General features: G+C 44.9%; 1 protein-coding gene across 1 annotated transcript in view; it reads right to left on the reverse strand.

Annotated features, from left to right (window-relative positions):
* Positions 1-19,604, reverse strand: part of LOC121531597 (transmembrane and coiled-coil domain protein 3) — a 39,796-nt gene extending 20,192 nt beyond the window's left edge. Inside the window, exon 1 of the mRNA XM_041836885.2 lies at positions 19,408-19,604. Coding sequence (XP_041692819.1) covers positions 19,408-19,575 — 168 coding nt within the window. The 5' untranslated portion in view covers positions 19,576-19,604. The remainder of the gene's footprint in view (positions 1-19,407) is intronic.
* Between the last annotated feature and the right edge of the window lie 3,382 nt (positions 19,605-22,986).

Below are 22,986 nucleotides of genomic sequence, written 5' to 3' on the forward strand. Positions count from 1 at the left end.
GTATTTTGCACCAGGAGGCTTTGTGTTGCAAGTCATTAAAGATGGATAACGTCATGAAGGTGGTCATCCAAACTGTTAATTTCATCCGATCCAGAAGCCTGAATCACCGTCAGTTTGACAGCCTTCTCAGAGAGAAAGACCACATCTATGGCCTGCCATACCACACTGAGGTAAGATGGTTAAGCCGAGGTGCTGTGCTGAGGCGTTTCTTTGATTTACGAGAAGAAATTGAACAGTTCATGGAAGAAAAGGGCAAACCAGTGTTAGAATTTCATTCCGCAGAATGGATGCAGGACCTTGCATTTATGGTGGATGTTACAGAGCACCTGAATAACTTGAACAAACAGCTGCAAGGGCGCAACAAAGTTGTCACGCAGTATTATGACAGCATACGTTCTTTCAAGTTGAAGCTGTCATTGTGGGAGACGCAACTTGCCGGTGGTGATGCAGCTCACTTCCCCTGTCTGAAAAATGTGTGCGCGACCCAACATGTGGCAGACATGAAGCGGTTCAAAGATAAAATAACGGGACTGTTACGGGAGTTTGAGCAACGCTTTCAGATTTATGTTTATATGTTTTTATGTTGATGTGCTATTGTTTTTAATTGATTTTATTTTATTTGTATATTTAACCTATTCTTGACTCTGTGGTTCTTGCACTTGTTTGGGGAACAGGATTTCATTATTTTTATCTACATTTCTGCCTGAGAAATGACACCCTGATATAGTTCTGTGATCTGTGATATACTTCTGTGAATCACTGTGTCACGAGTTACAAAGCCAGAACCCAGAAGCAGACCAGGACAAGGTAAGTTGAAACGAAGGTGAGTGTTTATTTACAAATTCAAGAGTGATGCTGAATAATCCAGGGAACAGAGCGGGCGGCGTTGATTAGTTGTTGGGGGTGCAGTGGTTGATCCCATCATGGCTCGGCAGCCGCCGACCACCAGGCAGAGGTTGGATGAAGGTCCCGGATGAGTGACTGCAGATGGAACAAAATGGAGGTAAGTAAACAACAAACCAACAAGGTGCAAAACAACAAAACTAACGCTAGACGCTCTAAGACTGATACTCTGGTAAACCTACTGTTCATGGCTAACGATCCGGCAGGGAATGGATGTTAGGCCAGAGCCTAAGAAGGGTGATGATCAGGACCAGGTGTGCAGATTGCTGATGGGATGCAGGTGCGGAAATCAAGAGAGCTCCCCGGAGCGTTCCAGAACCCTCGGGAAACTGGAGATCACGAGCAGAAAACCTAGTCCACAGACAGGACCCGACTCAGACTGCCGGGATCGTTACAGTACCCCCTCCGACGAAACGCCACCGGGCGGACTCCCGGAGCGCCAGGATGGAGGCGGTAGAAGTCACGGATGAGGTCAGCATCTAGGATCTGTCGCCGCGGAATCCAACTCCTCTCTTCAGGACCATACCCCTCCCAGTCCACGAGATACTGGAAACCCCGGCCCCGCCGTCTGGAATCCATGATGCGCCGCACCGTGTAGGCAGGACCGCCTCCGATCATCCGAGGAGGAGGAGGAGGAGGCGGAGGAGGCAACAGAGGACTGAGGAAAACAGGCTTGAGGCAGGAGACATGAAAGGTGGGATGGACTCTGAGCGTCCTCGGGAGTTTGAGTCGAACTGCCACCGGATTGATCACCTTCTCCACCACAAACCGGACCAATGAACTTCGGTAACAACTTCCTAGACTCAGTCCGTAAGGAAGATCCCGTGTGGCCAACCAGACCCTATCTCCGATGGTGTAGGTGGGAGCGGGGATCCGGCGACGATTCGCCTGGAGCTGATACCGGTCCGAAACTCTAAGGAGTGCCTTTCTGGCCCGATGCCAGGTCCGGTGGCAACGGCGAATATGGGCCTGAACAGAAGGCACTGAGAGCTCCTTCTCCTGAGAAGGGAACAAGGGAGGTTGGTAGCCATACAGGCACTGGAAGGGAGACATCCCAGTGGCAGATGTAGGGGAGAGTATTGTGGGCATACTCAACCCAAGGCAACTGAGAGACCCAGGAGGTGGGGTTGGAAGAGGCCAGGCAGCGTAGCGTGGATTCCATCTTCTGGTTGGCTCTCTCCGCCTGACCATTAGATTGGGGGTGAAACCCAGATGTGAGACTGACTGTAGCTCCAATGGCCAAACAGAAGGACTTCCAGACAGCAGAGGTAAACTGAGGGCCACGGTCGGAAACGATATCACTGGGCAACCCATGGACCCTGAAAACCTCCCTAACCAGGATCTCGGACGTCTCCGAGGCAGAGGGAAGCTTGGCAATAGGCACAAAGTGGGCGAACTTGCTGAATCTGTCCACGATAGTCAGAACGACCGTGTTCCCCTCAGAAGCGGGCAACCCAGTGACAAAGTCCAGGGCCAGATGCGACCATGGTCGCCGGGGAATAGGAAGGGGGTGAAGTAGTCCAGAGCTGGGCCGATTGGTACTCTTATTCTGCGCACACACTGGACAGGCAGCAACATAACCCCGAGTATCCTCGGCCATGGCAGGCCACCAAAAAGCGTCTGCGAAGAAACGCCATCGTCCGAGCCACGCCAGGGTGACAAGCCATCTTGCTGGCGTGGGACCATTTGAGGACCGCAGGACGAACCGACTCAGGCACAAACAACCGACCGGGTGGACCGTTACCGGGACCGGGCTGCGTCCGAAGAGCCGCCATCACCTCCTCCTCAATCTTCCACCTAACAGCTCCCACGACGCAGTTCCGGGGGAGAATTGTCTCGGTCTTGGACCCACTCTCCTCCGTCTTGGAGAACATCCGAGACAAGGCGTCCCGCCTTGCCGTTCTTAGATCCAGGTCGGAACGTCAGGGAAAAATTGAATCGTCCGAAAAACAACGACCACCTGGCCTGACGGGAGTTGAGACGTCTAACCCGATTGCACGTAAGCAAGGTTCTTGTGGTCAGTCCAGACAATAAACGGCTGCTCCGCCCCCTCCAACCAGTGGCGCCACTCCTCCAAGGCAAGTTTCACCGCGAGAAGCTCCCGGTTACCCACATCGTAATTCCTCTCCGCAGGCGAAAGGCGACGAGTAGTAGGCGCAGGGATGGAGTTTACTGTCCGTGGAGCATCGCTGCGACAGGATGGCGCCAACTCCCACATCAGACGCGTCCACTTCAACGACGAACTGACGGGCCGTGTCCGGTTGAGAGAGAATCGGTGCGTTGGTGAATCGCCTCTTCAAATCCAGAAACGCTCGATCCGCCTCCGGATTCCACTTGAAGCTCCTGATACTGGAAGTCAAGGCCGTCAACGGAGCGGCCACACGGCTGTAATCCCGGATGAATCTGCGGTAGAAATTCGCAAACCCCAAAAATCTCTGGAGCTGCAATCTCGTACCGGGCTGGGCCCATTCCAGAACCGCTCTAACCTTCTCCTGGTCCATCCTAATCTCTCCCCTGGAGATGATGTACCCGAGAAAGGATGTCGTGTGGGCGTGAAACTCGCACTTCTCGGCCTTCACGAACAGGCGATTCTCCAACAATCGCTGCAGAACCTGCCGGACATGCTGGACGTGGTCGGAAGGTTCCTTCGAGAAGATCAGAATGTCATCCAGGTAAACAAACACAAAGAGACCGATCATATCTCTCAGGACGTCGTTCACCATACTCTGGAATACCGCTGGAGCATTGGTCAGTCCAAACGGCATCACCTGATACTCGAAGTGACCCATCGGTGTATTGAAACCCGTCAACCACTCGTCTCCCTCTCTGATCCGGACCATGTGATACGCATTGCGTAGGTCTAGCTTGGTGAACACCGTAGCACCCTGTAAGAGAGTCGAAGGCAGAACTCATCAAGGGCAGGGGATACTTGTTCTTGATCGTGATGTCATTCAAACCCCGATAATCAATACACGGTCGAAGAGAGCCATCCTTCTTACCCACAAAGAAGAATCCTGCCCCCAGGGGGTGATGACGAGGGACGAACGAGGCCAGCAGCTAGGGACTCCTTGATGTAGGTCTCCAAAGCCTCACGTTCAGGGCGGGAGATACTGTATAACCTTCCCTTGGGGTAGACAGCTCCAGGGAACAGGTTGATGGCACAATCATATGGTCGGTGGGGAGGGAGTGACAGAGCCTTCTGCTTACTGAACACTTCCCCAAATCGTGATATGTCTCGGGAACCAGGGACAAATCTGGGGGTTTAGCCTCAATCACCTGACTGGGAACCGAATGGGGACAGGCAGTCTTGAGACAGTTAGCATGACAATCAAGGCTCCAACTCGTTACCTTGCCCGTCACCCAATCGAACGTGGGATTGTGTTCCTTCAGCCAGGGGTATCCAAGGACCAGAGGAACATGGGGAAGACGGCAGAATGAAGAATGAAATCATCTCCGAATGATTCCCCGACAACAGCATCTTAACCGGTTCAGTCCTCATCGTGATACGTGCCAGACTACTGCCGTTCAGAGTGGTCGCTTCAATGGCTTCCGGCAATTGCTCCTTGGAAAGCCCCAGCTGTTCCACCAACTCGGCATCAAGAAAGCTTCCATCGGCACCTGAATCGATAAAAGCGTTAATCGCTAAGCTCTGATTCCTGTTCACAAGGGTAGCCGGGAAACGGGGTCTGACAGAGGTACTGAGAGGTTGAAACTGGCTCGCTAAAAGTCCTCCCAACTTTAGCGAGCCGGGCAGTTTGACGACCGCCGGGAACAAGTGGAGATGTAATGTCCCGAGCTACCACAGTAGAGGCAGCAGTTGGTCTTACGTCTATGTTGACGCTCCTCCTTGGTTAACCCGTGCCGCCCCACTTGCATGGGTTCAGAATCGGGAGAGAGGACCTCTCCACTAATCCTTTGTGGTGGAGAATGATCGACGTGTTCTGGTCCACCACCCGACCCGACTGGGAACTGAGAAGCTGATCGATTGGACGGACCCCATTGCTTCTCCCTCCTTCGCTCTCGGACTCGATTATCCACCCGAATAGACAAGGCTACCAAGCTGTCCAGGTCACTAGGCTCCGGATAGGAGATCAACTCATCCTTGAGCTGCTCCGACAGACCCTGGTAAAAGGCCGCTTGCAGAGACTCCTCATTCCACCCACTCTCCACAGCCAACGTCTTGAACTCGATCACGAAGTCGGCCACGCTGCGAGTTCCTTGGTGAAGCGAAAACAAGCGCCTAGCGGCGTCCCTCCCTCGGACGGAATGGTCGAAGAGCTTCTCATCTCGGCCGTGAACCCCTGGTATGAAGCCATGCAGGGGTCTTGTCGTTCCCAAACGGCTGAAGCCCACTCCAGCGCTCGACCACGCAGCAACTCAATCACAAAGGCTATCCTAGCCTTGTCTGTGGCATAAGAGTAGGGCTGTAGATCGAACACTAACCCACACTGCATAAGGAAAGAACGGCATCTTCCCAGCTCCCCCTCATATTTATCCGGCGTCGGAACCTTGGGCTCACGGAAGGACACAGCTCCAGACGCGGCAGGCGAGATGGGTGAAACCGGTAGTGGATCCTCCCCCGGAAACTTGCGCTGGTTCTGGACCTCCGTCAGACCGGTAGAAAGGTTCCGAACTGACAACGCTATCTCCTGTAGTGCCGTGCTATGTTGTCCCAACATCTTCTCCTGATGGGAAATGGCATGGCGAACAGAGTCCAGGTCCGCTGGGTTCATACTGGCCGGATCGTTTCTGTCACGAGTTACAAAGCCAGAACCCAGAAGCAGACCAGGACAAGGTAAGTTGAAACGAAGGTGAGTGTTTATTTACAAATTCAAGAGTGATGCTGAATAATCCAGGGAACAGAGCGGGCGGCGTTGATTAGTTGTTGGGGGTGCAGTGGTTGATCCCATCATGGCTCGGCAGCCGCCGACCACCAGGCAGAGGTTGGATGAAGGTCCCGGATGAGTGACTGCAGATGGAACAAAACGGAGGTAAGTAAACAACAAACCAACAAGGTGCAAAACAACAAAACTAACGCTAGACGCTCTAAGACTGATACTCTGGTAAACCTACTGTTCATGGCTAACGATCCGGCAGGGAATGGATGTTAGGCCAGAGCCTAAGAAGGGTGATGATCAGGACCAGGTGTGCAGATTGCTGATGGGATGCAGGTGCGGAAATCAAGAGAGCTCCCCGGAGCGTTCCAGAACCCTCGGGAAACTGGAGATCACGAGCAGAAAACCTAGTCCACAGACAGGACCCGACTCAGACTGCCGGGATCGTTACACACTGAGGCATTGTGTGTGTTTGTGTGTTCTTTGTCCTCAGAACTTTCAAATAACTTGAGGTGTTTTATGATTAATAGTGATGTTGTGCTTTTGGACACTGTCCTCAGGCTCCAGCTTTATGTTTATATGTTTTTATGTTGATGTGCTATTGTTTTTAATAGATTTTATTTTATTTGTATATTTAACCTATTCTTGACTCTGTGGTTCTTGCACTTGTTTGGGGAACAGGATTTCATTATTTTTATCTACATTTCTGCCTGAGAAATGACACCCTGATATAGTTCTGTGATCTGTGATATACTTCTGTGAATCACTGAGGCATTGTGTGTTTGTGTGTTCTTTGTCCTCAGAACTTTCAAATAACTTGAGGTGTTTTATGATTAATAGTGATGTTGTGCTTTTGGACACTGTCCTCAGGCTCCAGCTTTATGTTGTATGTTGATCGTATTAAAACAAAGAAAACAATCTGAAGTTGTTGTTTTTAAGTTATATATACCATGATTTTTCCGGTCCGGCCCACTTGGGAATAGATTTTCCTCCATGTGGCCCCTGAGCTAAAATGAGTTTGACACCCCTGCTCTACATGGTCTCCTCCTGTCTCACCCTCTCCATGGTCTCCTCCTCCTGTCTCACCCTCTCCATGGTCTCCTCCTCCTGTCTCACCCTCTCCATGGTCTCCTCCTCCTCCTGTCTCCCCCTCTCCATGGTCTCCTCCTCCTGTCTCACCCTCTCCATGGTCTCCTCCTGTCTCACCCTCTCCATGGTCTCCTCCTCCTGTCTCACCCTCTCCATGGTCTCCTCCTGTCTCACCCTCTCCATGGTCTCCTCCTGTCTCACCCTCTACATGGTCTCCTCCTCCTGTCTCACCCTCTCCATGGTATCCTCCTGTCTCACCCTCTCCCTGGTCTGAACAGGGAAAGGCTGTAATAGGGGTCAATGAACAAGCATGTAGAAAAGGGGTGTCAAACTAATTATGCCCCGGGGGCATTCAGTCTTCCATGAGGTCCGAAGGGCTGCACTGAAAATTGGTTAGATTTCCTCGCCGTCAAAATGTGCCAAAAAATTGTTAGTTTTCGATGCTCCCAGACTTTCTAGCTTTCATTTCTGTGATTATTAGCGAGCTGGACACAATCAAGAAACTGTACGAATGTAGGTCCATTATCATTTCTAAACAGTTTCGATTTGGTTTTAGTAATTTTAAAGTATTTTTTTTTTTACCCAAACCACCCGCGGAACGTATTGGACCCCTTCACAGGCCGGATCCGGCCCGCGGGCCGTATGTTTCACACCCCTGATATAGAACCAACCAACAACTAACATCCCCTGCCAGACAACTTGTTGTTTGGCTATAGACAGGACCAATAGAGCACTCTGTACTAATAGAAGATATTGCTCTAATATCGGATCAATGATCTGAGTTATAATCCAATTTCATGTAATAACTAACATTAACTAATATTAAGCATTCCTCATGAAGCTGGTTGAGAGAATGCCAAGAGTGTGCAAAGCTGTCATCAAGGCAAAGGGTGGCTACTTTGAAGAATATAAAATATATTTTGATTTGTTTAACACTTTTTTGGTTACTACATGATTCCATATGTGTTATTTCATCGTTTTGATGTATTCACTATTATTCTACAATGTAGAAAATAGTAAAAATAAAGAAAAACCCTTGAATGAGTAGGTGTGTCCAAACCTTTGACTGGTACTGTACATTAGAATCTGCCTAAATGTAAACACTTCCAGTTGTTATGCCTTTCCAACCTTGCACCCAAAAACTCTTGTTCAAGGACTATGGGGTTTAGCACACCGATTCTTGATTACATCAATGGAAGCACAACTCCAAACCTGGAATCAGTCAACAAGCGACGTTTGAAATGTGTTCTACCCTCTTGTGGCTTTGAGTCTCTAGCGACTCCTTGACAAGAGCGTAGAACACATTTCAAACTTAGCTTGTTGAATTGAATTTCATTTATTTGGGTAAAAACATATACAGCAAGAAGTACACTGTATTCCCAGAGGATAACACTTGTTTCCAAAGTGGTCCTCAATGGTAAATAACTATGAGTTATGTAATAAATAGTGTGAATAAGCCATATACTAGGGGTGTTAAATTGATAAATAAGGGACAGACATTTTAACATATTGAGCTGTGTGATAAATATTGAGTAGTGTGTGGTTAGGTAGCTAGAAGGGAAGGGAAGGATTAAGGCAGATGAACCCTGAACCCAGGGAATGTTTTAGTCAAATACACACACATACATTTTCTTAAGCAAGCAGGAAGCTATGGGCCTTTGTTGTTAAAAGGAAGTACATTCTGCAAGACCACACAATAGACACAGGCCACCTTATCTGTTCTAACCATCATAACAACCTTAATGGAAGCACGTGATTTTTGGATTCATTGCAAGTGTGTAAAGGTAGGACAGGGACAGGGATGGAATTGCAATGCAAATAAGACAATACCTCTAAGATAAAGATGAATCTCTCTCTCTCTCTCTCTCTCTCTCTCTCTCTCTCTCTCTCTCTCTCTCTCTCTCTCTCTCTCTCTCTCTCTCTCTCTCTCTCTCTCTCTCTCTCTCTCTCTCTCTCTCTCTCTCTCTCTCTCTCTCTCTCTCTCTCTCTCTCTCTCTCTCTCTCTCTCTCTCTCTCTCTCTCTCTCTCTCTCTCTCTCTCTCTCTCTCTCTCTCTCTCTCTCTCTCTCTCTCTCTCTCTCTCTCTCTCTCTCTCTCTCTCTCTCTCTCTGAGATAGAACAAAACAGCCATTCAGTTCACACCACTGCAGAGAAGAAGACACACACACTATGAGAGAGAAGAAGGATCCTGTGGCGCTTTATTGGTATTCCTTCCAGGCAGCTGGTCAGTATGATCCTCATGGAGACAGACACACCACTCTCCCCCGCTGCTAGAAACATCCCTTTAGCTAGCCTCAGTGGAACGAGGGAGAGGGGGAAGGAGAGAGAGAAAGAGAGAGACAGAAACACCCTCTGCCCTGCCGCTAGAGACATTCCTTTAGCTAGCCTCAGTGAAACGAGGGAGAGGGGGAAGGAGAGAGAGAGCCACACACTACACTCCCCTGCCACTAGAGACATCCCGCTAACTAGCGATGGGGAAAAAACATCAATATAATTTTGGACGATATTATATTGATACTTTTGATATATTGATACTTTTGTCATCCTATAGCTTGTTCTCCATCTTCTTTTTAAAAATAGTTAGCCAACATGTTTTCAGCACTTTTATTTCCATGACTATTATGGCTGTCTTGTCTCTCTGCAGCAGACATATAGTGAGCAATATGTTTGGAACATCAAATTGAATTATAATCACAATATCAAATACATATTGTATTGGCACCTAAGTAACTTGATGATATTGTTAAGTGAGGTCCCTGGCAATTCCCAGCCCTACATCTCATTAACCTCAGAGCAGTGGACCAGGGAACAAGAAAGAGGGTGGGAGAAGGGAAGAGAGAGGGAGAGAAAAAGAGAGAGAGAGAGAGGGGTAGTGCGAGAGAGAGAGAGAGAGAGGGGGGTAGTGCGAGAGAGAGAGAGAGAGAGGGGGGGTAGTGCGAGAGAGAGAGAGAGAGGGGGGTAGTGCAAGAGAGAGAGAGAGGGGGGGGTAGTGTGAGCGAGAGAGAGAGAGAGAGAGGGGGGTAGTGCAAGAGAGAGAGAGAGAGGGGGGGGGTAGTGTGAGCGAGAGAGAGAGAGGGGGGTAGTGCAAGAGAGAGAGAGAGGGGGGGTAGTGTGAGCGAGAGAGAGAGAGAGAGGGGGGGGTAGTGCAAGAGAGAGAGAGGGGGGGGGGTAGTGCGAGAGAGAGAGAGAGGCATTCACAAGAACAGTTCTGAATGTAGTCAGACTGCATCCCCCATCCCCTCCTCTTCCCCTCCTCCTCTTCCTCATCTGCATCTCACAGCTGTCTTTCTAGTCCCTCTAGTCTCATAGTCATTACAAAACACCTTGTAGAGTGTAGAGGTCCAACATGAATAACTCACTCCACACAATAAAAGAGCAAAACTGCACTTGTGTGCAGTTAACATTGTGTAACACACATGGGACGTGGACTAGGCCTAACTAAGGAATGCAGAGACAGAGAGAGACAGATAAGTTCAAACTTAGAAGTTTCCTAACAGCTAATGACAGACAAATTCTGAATGACTTAAGCCCTTTTCCCATTATCTCAGACAGACAACCTGGTTCAGGAACTAATCAATAGCCTATTAACAATACAAATGTAGGGTGACCTTTCAACACATAGCCCTGCTCTCCCCTGTGGACTGACTGAGCACAGAGTGGAATCTCTTTTAGACCTAGTTTAATACTGCTATCTCTAATAGACTAAATGAAGTGAAATACTTTTTTAAAGGGGTGAACTCTGAAAATGGCCTCCTCCATGTCGACAGCATCCTCATTTTCCAAACGTGCTGGTCTAAGTGCAGTAACAATAGAAAAAGAGTGAGTGGAATTCCACTTTTTTTTTTTTTTTTTAAGGGAAAAGGGGATGAATGCTGCATTGAGACCAGAAAATGATGAGTCATCGTATAGACTAGACCTAGGCCTCGAGCCATGTGTATCATATAGACTAGACCTAGGCCTCGAGCCATGTGTATCGTATAGGCTAGACCTAGGCCATTTTTTTGTCATTTAGCAGACGCTCTTATCCAGAGCGACTTGCAGTTAGTGAGTGCATACATTTTCATACTGGCCCCCCGTGGGAAACGAACCCACAACCCTGGCATTGCAAGCGCCATGCTCTACCAACTGAGCTACACGGGACTGTTTCAGTTCTGCCCGCAAATGTTCTATAGGATTGAGGTCAGGGCTTTGTGATGGCCACTCCAAAGTAAAGAGCCAAAGCTGTAAGGTTTGGCATTATGAAGTTACGCAAACATGCACACTTTGTCAAATAGCCAAAAATACGGTGAGCAAAAAAGCTGAGTTCAAGTTGGGATAGCTACAGTCCATAAATATTCTGAGAAAGGTATGTACTGTAGACCTAAATCTGTTAAAAGACTAGAGACATAGCTGTAAGGAGGTTGTGGAAGCAGGGATACGCTGCAGGAAAGTAAAATGAAGCAGTACTGCAGTTTACAGCACGAGCTAAAGCAGTGTTGCATCACAGCTGGGACCCTGATTCCCCCTCCTGCATCTAGTTAAGTTCATAATGGAGATTTAAGGGAAAAGTGCACAGTCCTTTTTCTACAGCAAGAAGGAAGGAAAGAAGGAAAGCAAGTTTCAAGTTTTAATGCGCACAAGTACAGTGAAATGCCTTTCTTGCAAGCCCTAATCCCAACGATGCAGTAATCAATGTAGAACAAAAACATGGGAGGAATACAAAATAATAAATAATACAGGTGTGGAAGAGGAAATGAGATGTGTTATCTTCTATGACCTGAAGAAGACACAGGTCGTCCTGTTCCTCGTCTTGTCTGTAAGGTTGCTCTGTTCCCTGATATGCAATATAACCAGTCTGTTCTAGAGCTGTTTATAAACTGCACCGTTCTAACTTTCTGTGAAACAATCTTTCATGGTTCCTGTTATTCCAGGATGTGTGGGGGAGTGGACATGTTCCTGGTATGATTAGTCTTTCTCTGGTTCTACTAATCTACCTGTTGTGGCAAGCAGAAGTTTCCTTGAATGCATGATCGTAATAAAGCTTTTGTATATTGAGATCGGACTGCCTACTGAGTGGGTTTTCCACTACACAGGGTTTGTTCCAATACCATATTTACAATGTGCAGGGATACTGGAGTGGTAGGGGTAGATATGTATAGGGGTAAGGTGACTAGGCATCAGGATATATGATAGACAGAGTAGCAGCAGCGTATATGATGATTGTATGTGAGTGTGTGTGCATGTTATGTGTGTGTGAGAAAAGTAAGTGAGTGTGTGTGTGTGTGTGTGTGTGTGTGTGTGTGTGTGTGTGTGTGTGTGTGTGTGTGTGTGTGTGTGTGTGTGTGTGTGTGTGTGTGTGTGTGTGTGTGTGTGTGTGGAGTCCTGTGAGTGTGCATAAAGACAGAATCAAAAATAATGCACAAATATAAATACAATTCAAGGCTCAACTCAGATAGACTGTGTAGCCATTTTGTTAGCTATTTAGCAGTCTTATTGCTTGGGGATAGAAGCTGTTCAGGAGCCTGTTGGTGTCAGACTTGATGCACTGGTACTGCTTGCCGCGCGGAAGCAGAGAGAACAGTCTATGGCTTGGGTGGCTGGAGTAAGCATGAATGAAGTGTAAGTTACTTAAAGGAAGAAGTAAGAACCAGTCCGACAGCTTGTGAATGTAAAACCTTGACAAGTATGGTATAGGTGTAGGTCTAGTGCATTATAAAGTGTTGTGAAAACCTGACTAGTGTAGATTAAGTGCAGACATTTCATTATCTGCAGAAAGAAGGAAGGTGAGCATAAATGTAGGGTAAAGAAGTAAAGAGAAGAAGAAGAAGAAGAAGAAGAAGAAGAAGAAGAAGAAGAAGAAGAAGAAGAAGAAGAAGAAGAAGAAGAAGAAGAAGAAGAAGAAGAAGAAAGACCTGTCAGACAACTTACGAATGTGAAACCTTAATCAGCGTCATTATCAAGAAGTATAACCGCTAGTAGAGTTATGACGTCTTAATATGTTGAGCTCTTAATCAGTGGGGGATTATCAAGGTTCATTATAAAGTGACATAACCACAGTTTGAGTTATAGACCTAACCTTTCACAATGTTCAGCTGTATTGCATCCTGGTTAAAAGTTGTCCGACTGGCAAGAACAGGAAAGATAAGTAGGCTACAAGGTTATTAGAGTAAACAAAAACTGAAACAAAAATATATAAATTGGAAAAACGATTTAGTAAACTGAAATCAAAAAACAAGTTAAAACTAAAACTATACTGAAACTATTATCTTTGACTGCAAAAATAAAATAAAAACCTCATAAATTATGTTTAGTTTTAGTTTTTCTTCCTTCTAAACTTCTGGGGAAAATCTAATGGGGTTTTCAAGCTGTTTTTTAATGGGGTTTTCGAGCTTCTGAATCTGGCGGGTAAATGCTGCCAGTAGATTGCTATGTTTCAAATAGGCCTAGCTTGTGCATCACTAACACTAGCTATCACTAGCTAACAATGAAGAAATCCGAGGGCGAGCATGGAGCGTGACTGGGCCAAGCTAGAACAGCTTGTGATGTTGCTGGAACCGTTCGCAAACTCCCACCAACCAACTTCAAAGTGACAGCCAGTCGCTGTCTGATGTGGTGCCATGCCTTCTCCACCTTGAGGCACACTTGCAGTCAACTACGGTTGCAAAACAGTTGGCACAGATCCTCCTGAAGTCACTGCGTGAGCGCTTCGCATGCATACTTAAATCCTCTGGCAGTAAACTTCGATCCAACCCCTGCAGCAGCTTGCCTGATGGACCCAAGTGTGTCTCTGGCACTTCGATCCACAGAGATGGAACCACTGATGAGGGAAGCAGAGTATTTTGTACTTCAGCAAATCAGAGAGTACAGCCGTGTAGCAGAAGGTCCCCAGCACGATGCCAGCACGTTGAATCCAGCAAGAATCTCGACCACAGAAATATAGCTTCCTCGCATAGAAGATTGTGTCTGATGTCACTGTCAATTGGAAGGGTCAACCTGGCAGGGTATTAAGTGCCCTGTGTGAGCTGCGGAAATACCTGGAAGAGGTAAAAGGGGTATGTTTACAGAGTCACTTCTCCAGTTCTGGCAGGCAAGGATGGCTGTTTGTTCTAATCTGTTCCCTTTGGCACCGGATCTGGTGTCTAGCCCTGCATCCCAAGACTTCCTGGAGAAATTATTCAGCCTGTCATCAGGCTTGAGAAACCCTATTTGAAGGGGTTAGTCAGTGACACATGTTTAATATTATATAAACATAACAAACATAACATAACTTAATTTGTTGTTTCTTCCTCTGTCTGTCAGATAAAGGTAAAGGTACTTGATTCTTCTTACATCTACTACTAAAGTTTAAAAAAATATTTGGATTGGTGTAAACATGGGCAAGAGTTTCCTTCCACCATATTTTTTGCACCAGTCTAGGTGCTTATCCTTTAAGTCACATTAGGATTGTTTTAATATTTTAACCTAACCAAACCTATGTCCTGAGCATGGAGTTGTATGGAGCCCCCTAGTGGCCAAAAGCATGTGTTAGCATGGGCAGCGCCATTGAGGGCTTTCGCCATTATGATTTAATCAAGTGGGCGGGACTTCCAACTTCATTGGCTAAACCCTCCTGATGTCCCAGTTGGCATGACCTGATGACCCGGTTGGAGTCGTGACAGCCTGGTCATCAGGAGGGATCAGCCAATTAATTTTACTTGTGAAGAAAAAAATAAGAGTATTTCAAGATGGAGACTGCCCATGCTCTCACAGACGCCATCATGACACAGATACAGAGATGTTTTGTCTATCAACGTATGTATAACTGACCATCAGTGGCAAGAAGTGACATCCCAAAAACACATAAATGGCTCCTAGCCTCCCACGCATATGCTACTTTCTGTCCCTAACACTAAAAGTGAAACTAAGAAATATAAAACCGAAATAGAAATGTTTTTATCGAACTGAAACTAAATAAAAAATTGTAAATCATGTCTGTTAACAAACTGAAACTAAGCTAAATAAACATCTAAAAACTAATAGAAATAAAACTAATATGAAATCACAAAACTATTGTAACCTTGGTAGGCTACGTATTAAAACATGTACAGTACCAGTCAAAAGTTTGGACACACCTACTCATTCAAGAGTTTTTCTTTATTTTTACTATTTTCTACATTGTAGAATAGTAGTGAAGACATCAAAACTATGAAATAACAAATATGGAATCATGTAGTAACCAAAAAAAGTGTTAAACAAATCAAAATATATGTTATATTTGAGTTTCTTCAAAGTAGCCACCCTTTGCCTTGATGACAGCTTTGCACACTCTTGGCATTCTCTCAACCAGCTTCATGAGGTAGTCACCTGGAATGAATTTCAATTAACAGGTGTGCCTTGTTAAAAGTTCATTTGTGGAATTTCTTTCCTTCTTAATGCGTTTGAGCCAATCAGTTGTGTTGTGACAAGGTAGGGGTGGTATACAGAAGATAGCACTATTTGTTAAAAGACCCAAGTCCATATTATGGCAAGAACAGCTCAAATAAGCAAAGAGAAACGACAGTCCATAATTACTTTAAGACATGAAGATCAGTCAATATGGAACATTTCAAGAACTGAAAGTTTCTTCAAGTGCAGTCGCAAAAACCATCAAGCGCTATGATGAAACTGTCTCTCATGATGACCGCCACAGGAATGGAAGACCCAGAGTTACCTCTACTGCAGAGGATAAGTTCATTAGAGTCACCTGCCTCAGAAATTGCAGCCCAAATAAATGCTTCACAGAGTTCAAGTAACAGACACATCTCAACATCAACTGTTCAGAGGAGACTGCGTGAATGAGGCCTTCATGGTCGAATTGCTGCAAAGAAACCACTACTAAAGGACACCAATAAGAAGAAGAGACTTGCTTGGGCCAAGAAACACGAGCAATGGACATTAGACCGGTGGAAATCTGTCCTTTGGTCTGCAGCCCAAATGTGAGATTTTTGGTTCCAACCGCCATGACTTTGTGAGACGCATTTTAGGTGAACGGATGATCTCCGCATGTGTAGTTCCCAACGTGAAGCATGGAGGAGGAGGTGTGATGGTGTGGGGGTGCTTTGCTGGTGACACTGTCTGTCATTTATTTAGAATTCAAGGCACACTTAACCAGCATGGCTACCACAGCATTCTGCAGCGATACGCCATCCCATCTGGTTTGGGCTTAGTGGGACTATCATTTGTTTTCCAACAGGACAATTACCCAACACACCTCCAGGCTGTGTAAGGGCTATTTGACCAAGAAGGAGAGCGATGGAGTGCTGAATCATATGACCTGGCCTCCACAATCACACAACCTCTAACCAATTGAGATGGTTTGGGATGAGTTGGACCTCAGAGTGAAGAAAAAGCAGTCAACAAGTGCTCAGCATATGTGGGAACTCCTTCAAGACTGTTGGAAAAGCATTCCCGGTGAAGCTGGTTGAGGGAATGCCAAGAGAGTGCAAAGCTGTCATCAAGGCAAAGGGTGGCTACTTTGAAGAATCATGGTTACCACATGATTCCATATGTGTTATTTCATACTTTTGATGTTTTCACTATTATTCTACAAGGTAGAAAATAGTAAAAAATAAAGAAAAACCCTTGAATGAATAGGTGTGTCCAAACTTTTGACAGGTACTGTATATCAATGCAGATACTTTATTTGCCTATAAAGTACAGTGGGGGAAAAAAGTATTTAGTCAGCCACCAATTGTGCAAGTTCTCCCACTTAAAAAGATGTGAGAGGCCTGTAATTTTCATCATAGGTACACGTCAACTATGACAGACAAAATGAGGAAAAAATATCCAGAAAATCACATTGTAGGATTATTAATGAATTTATTTGCAAATTATGGTGGAAAATAAGTATTTGGTCAATAACAAAAGTTTCTCAATACTTTGTTATATACCCTTTGTTGGCAATGACACAGGTCAAACGTTTTCTGTAAGTCTTCACAAGGTTTTCACACACTGTTGCTGGTATTTTGGCCCATTCCTCCATGCAGATCTCCTCTAGAGCAGTGATGTTTTGGGGCTGTCGCTGGGCAACACAGACTTTCAACTCCCTCCAAAGATTTTATATGGGGTTGAGATCTGGAGACTGGCTAGGCCACTCCAGGACCTTGAAATGCTTCTTACGAAGCCACTCCTTCGTTGCCCGGGCGGTGTGTTTGGGATCATTGTCATGCTGAAAGATCCAGCCACGTTTCATCTTCAATGCCCTTGCTGATGGAAGGAGGTTTTCACTCAAAATCTCACGATACATAGCCCCATTCATTCTTTCCTTTACACGGATCAGTCGTCCTGGTCCCTTTGCAGAAAAACAGCCCCAAAGCATGATGTTTCCACCCCCATGCTTCACAGTAGATATGGTGTTCTTTGGAAGCAACTCAGCATTCTTTGTCCTCCAAACACGACAAGTTGAGTTTTTACCAAAAAGTTGTATTTTGGTTTCATCTGACCATATGACATTCTCCCAATTCTCTTCTGGATCATCCAAATGCACTCTAGCAAACTTCAGACGGGCCTGGACATGTACTGGCTTAAGCAGGGGGACACTGCAGGATTTGAGTCCCTGGCGGCGTAGTGTGTTACTGATGGTAGGCTTTGTTACTTTGGTCCCAGCTCTCTGCAGGTCATTCACTAGGTCCCCCCGTGTGGTTCTGGGATTTTTGCTCACCGTTCTTGTGATCATTTTGACCCCACAGGGTGAGATCTTGCGTGGAGCCCCAGATCGAGGGAGATTATCTGTGGTCTTGTATGTCTTCCATTTCCTAATAATTGCTCCCACAGTTGATTTCTTCAAACCAAGCTGCTTACCTATTGCAGATTCAGTCTTCCCAGCCTGGTGCAGGTCTACAATTTTGTTTCTGGTGTCCTTTGACAGCTCTTTGGTCTTGGCCATAGTGGAGTTTGGAGTGTGACTGTTTGAGGTTGTGGACAGGTGTCTTTTATACTGATAACAAGTTCAAACAGGTGCCATTAATACAGGTAACGAGTGGAGGACAGAGGAGCCTCTTAAAGAAGAAGTTACAGGTCTGTGAGAGCCAGAAATCTTGCTTGTTTGTAGGTGACCAAATACTTATTTTCTACCATAATTTGCAAATAAATTCATAAAAAATCCTACAATGTGATTTTCTGAATTTTTTTTCTCTATTTGTCTGTCATAGTTGACGTGTACCTATGATGAAAATTACAGGCCTCGCTCATCTTTTTAAGTGGGAGAACTTGCACAATTGGTGGCTGACTAAATACTTTTTTTCCCACTGTATATCAAGCATAAGCCTACAGTTGAATTGCAGCCCAGTGCAATACATTAAAGGACGCTGGTGTTAGAAGTGGGATCAGCGATATGTAGCTATAATTGAGGTGAGAATTGTAAAAACTGACAAGATGAACCATGCAGATGTTAATTTATAACTCATATTGCAAAGGAGAGGTGAGGCAGTGAGTGCAGTAATCAAGGAACTTGGACTTTTAACAACCAGGTCAAGACATCACTCAGGTTCAAAAATGATAAAGAGCCTGGAAATAACCAGTCAGTCTTCACAAACAACCATGGGACACACTGTGCTCCAGGCAGGAGGAAACACTGCGTGTGCGTGTGTGTATATGTGTGTGTGTGTGTGTGTATGTGGCCTATAAGAGAAAACCAGTTTTGTTTTAGATTTGCATGATGGCCTAGTAGGAACACTTATCAACAATGACTTCCTTAATTGTGCCACTCTCTTACATATACATCCATTTAAACGCATCTTGAAACATACGGTTGTTTTATACTCTTAACTGGAAATAAGGTGTAAACTATCAATACATTTAGCAAGTGCTTAAGTCGTTTGCATGATGTGCACAAGTCCATGTTATTCAATAGGACCCTGGGGGATTTCGCAATAACTTACTTGTACAGCTGTAACATTGTAATAACATGGAATGAGCTAACTCTCTCCAGCTGTGAGACATATTTAAAACATATTTATCTGAGTCCTAACATGTATATCCAGCTGTCATTTGGAACAGCATCCATTGTAAGAGATCAGAACAGAACAGGAGGACAGAGAACGGAACAGAGAAGAGAGAACAGAACATTGCTGTTGACACCCGGAGAAGGGATTTTTTTTTTTTTTTTTTTTTACTGTTAAAAAATAAAATCACAGTTAAATACAATTTTCTTATTTGCTCAAATATCAACCAACATGTATTAGGCAATTCTGAATGTCATGATTGTGTTACGAAAATCAGTTAAAATATGAACTGGGCTGTAAAGAGTAGAAGGCTTTAGGAAAACACCTCTAAATTACCCTCTAAAATGTCATGAACACAAGCAATTGTACACAATGTCGCCTACATGCTAGAGTTGAGTCTCAATACGCTAAAATAGCTGACCAATTAATGCGCGCAAAAGCCTACATAAGAAATGAATGACCCTGTGAGTAAAACCAGATTTGATCCGATTTGAACGAAAACTGGGACACAGCAGGTGTTCGCATATGACGGCTTTCGCTGCATTATGATGACGATACAGTACAATGCCTCCAATGTTTGAGCAGGGTAGGCTATGTGGAGTAGAAGACATAAAGGGGAAATAATGAAAAAGTCGTTATTACCATTTCGTTCCGGCTGTTAAGGTATTTTTCGACCTCTGATAAACTTCTCACTGCTGTGTCGGAGCTGGGCATAATCATCGAGTTGGTCTCGCGGTTGGGTTTAGTTATTTGGGTCGGTGTAGTGTTCCGTTCACAGCGTTTCATTATTTGTAGTCTCCCACCATCCATGTCGACCAACCCTTCACACAGACTGGTATGACTACTCTCTCTCTCTCCAAACCCGAAAATACAAAACAATGTGCACTCAGACTCCGCCCACCTTAAGGTCTGCGGAGCGGGAGGAGGTTAACTCTATCGTTCTATCGTGGGAGAGACTTTAAGGACACAGCCGATGCTTGAACCGACTGGCCAAAACCTACTAAACTGACCTTTACCTTAACCAAACCCTTGCCTAATAAATTCTGAAATGAAATATCGGTTTGGGCGTCATGTGTGTCCTCATAGCCTTTTCCTTCTATCGTTCCACCCTCCACCATACCGGAGAGAGAGAGACTTGAGCAGTCTGCAAACGTCTCAGCCTATCATAATCCTATCACTACTCCGACCATTCCAAACATGTTAAACAACAGAAACTGATGACACCATAATAAATTGATGAAAATCTGAAAGAACAAAAGTAGGCTGCCACAGTAGTCTCTCTCTCTCTCTCTCTCTCTCTCTCTCTCTCTCTCTCTCTCTCTTCTACACACACACACACACACACACCTTATCTAACCCATTCCCTTTGGAGCCAGTATTAAACCAAACAGAGCTAGCCCTCAAACCAATTAAGGACTAGAAACAAACAGGACAGTGGCTTGAGTGTCTACTCTTTGCTCAAAGAGATCCACCCTACCAGGACCAGAGGCCATGGGATTGGGAACAGGCCAGCCATTCTAGTCTTGGCCAAGTCCAACAAGCCTTTTTTATTTATGTATTCATGTAGGGTGTTTAGTGTTTACGACAAGTCTAATCCGCCCAACTCGGGGTTCTCCAACTGTGAAAATATATAAATTAGCTTTGAAGGTGTTGGAAGGCTTCCTACCTGAATAGAATACCTTATCTGTTGTCCACACAGGCGTGTTGTTGTTGTAATCCTTCCTCTCTTGACACTCTATTCCCTTTATAGCGCACTACTTTATAACATTTACATTACATTTACGTCATTTAGCAGACGCTCTTATCCAGAGCGACTTACATGAGCAATTAGGGTTAAGTGCCTTGCTCAAGGGCACATCGGCAGATTTTTCACCTAGTCGGCTCGGGGATTAGAACCAGCGACCTTTCGATTACTGGCACAACGCTCTTAGCCACTAAGCTACCAGAGCCCTTGTCAAAAGTTGTGCATTATATAGGGAAAAGGGTGCCATTTGGTTCAATGCAAAAAAACGTCTTATGAGTGAGTGGTCACCAGAATCGACACAGACCGAGAACCAGGGCCCATACTCACAAAGAGTCAGAGTGCTGAAATAGGATCAGTTTAGATTACATGGACAGGGAGGACCTGGTCCTAGATCAGCAGTTCTACTCTGAGATTATTTTTTTGAATACGGCCGTAGTGCAGCATGAGAAAAGGGCAATTGATTGATAATATGATAGGGGCCTTGCAGAATGGGTAGAATCAGACATGAGGATATTGGATCCCTGGCTACCTGACAATGGAATCTAAAAACAGAAGCCAGCAACGTATTCACTAGGTCATCAAGTTTTAATGTGCTTACCAAAGTTTCATTAGTAGGACACGTTCACCAGGTGGCTACAGCAAAGCAGGGATTAGGTCTACAGTCAGTGTGTGTAGACAGAGTTATAGTGACACACACACACAGGGGTGTGTAGGGGGTGTTGTGTGTGTGTGTGTGTGTGTGTGTGTCACTGCTATCCTCTGATAAAATATTGATCGACAAATACGACTAACTGTAAGTCTATGCCCTCCCTTTCACTGACGCTTCTTCCACCTTAGACATTAGACTAATAATAAACACCAGAAGAAGAAGCCATCAGATACACATTTTGCATTATTGAAAAGATTCAAGGTACAGATATGGAAATAATCTGTGGTGGATAACAGACAAGCTATAATAATATCAGTGTTTCCCCTATATGCACTTTTAAAATTGTGGCCGCCACTGCAAAACATTTATAATAACAATGATGCACCAGGAAGACTGCATCTACCAGAAATAGCCTCTGGGACTCTGGGAGGGAGACTGCATTGTGTGTAAATAATTGCCCCTTTTCTGATCCTCACATATGTTTTTTTCTCTCGCAAATATATATATATATACATACATATAAATACATATACATACATATATATACACATATCCTTTAAAAATATATATTTCCCTTTATTACTTTCCAACCCCACCAAGTAGTGAACAACAATGCTTAGGCCTCTACTTCCAGCTTATACATACTATATACATTTTATGGACACAGTCAATTTTACAATAATTATATTTTGTTTGTTTTTACTCATGAACTTCCTGAACCTCTCCGATCATTTTCATGACGTCCATCCGGTTTGCTTCTATATGCCATATCTTTCTAACTGTGCTCTTTCACAAAAGCTCTCAACCTATATGCTTATTATGGACACAGTATGCTTTACATTAGTTATCTTGTTGTTATTAGTTGTTGTTAGTTTTTATTAGTCCCATCCTTCAACTCCATTCAACACCTCCCATCTATCTCTCAACACCATCCATATTGGATTTCTATTCGCCATATATCTTTCAACTGTACTGTGATGAGAGAACATTGATGCAGATTGGTGACCTTCCCAATTTATCGAAACAGTGGGTACGCAACATTAGTCCAGCAGCATGATCAATAGAAATTGCAATTCTCATTCCGTGTATCACCTACTAAAACTGTACGAAATTAAACAATATCACTTCTGTCAAATTCTATTACAATTTAAATGCTTATAGCCTTTGAGCTGGAGTCTTTTAGCTGCTATATATAGCCTATATAAAGCTGCTTATCGACAGATCTCTTAGCCATAACCTTATAGCCTCTCAGAATGCAAGCAGGTGTATGGGTTGGACAGGCTAATGGGACACTTGATGATGTAACCATTTAGCTGAGAGCATGCGTTTACCTCCAATTCACCTCATCTACAGATCAATATCAGGACAATTCCACGGAAACAGAATGACGCAGACTCAGATTTTTCATTTAACAAAATGTATGTCAAACAAAAAACAATGATTGCAAAGTTAAACAAACCATCTCCATGCACAAGGATGACTTAAGAATTTCCACTGAAAAATGTTCACAAAAACACATTTACTTGAAAAACTGTGCAGATGCAAAGTTTGGTAACAGAATGACGGCAAAAACAGAGCAAACTGTCATTCTGTTACCAAACTTTGCATCTGCACCATTAATATGGAGTTGGTCCACCCTTTGCTGCTATAACAGCCTCCACACTTCTGGGAAGGCTTTCCACTAGATGTTGGAACATTGCTGCGGGGACTTGCTTCCATTCAGCCACAAGATCATTAGTCAGGTCGGACACTGATGTTGGGCGATTAGGCCTGGCTCAAAGTCGGCGTTCCAATTTATCCCAAAGGTGTTCGATGGGGTTGAGGTCAG

Source organism: Coregonus clupeaformis, chromosome 19 (genome assembly GCF_020615455.1).
Source record: "Coregonus clupeaformis isolate EN_2021a chromosome 19, ASM2061545v1, whole genome shotgun sequence".
NCBI classification, from domain to species: Eukaryota; Metazoa; Chordata; class Actinopteri; order Salmoniformes; family Salmonidae; genus Coregonus; species Coregonus clupeaformis.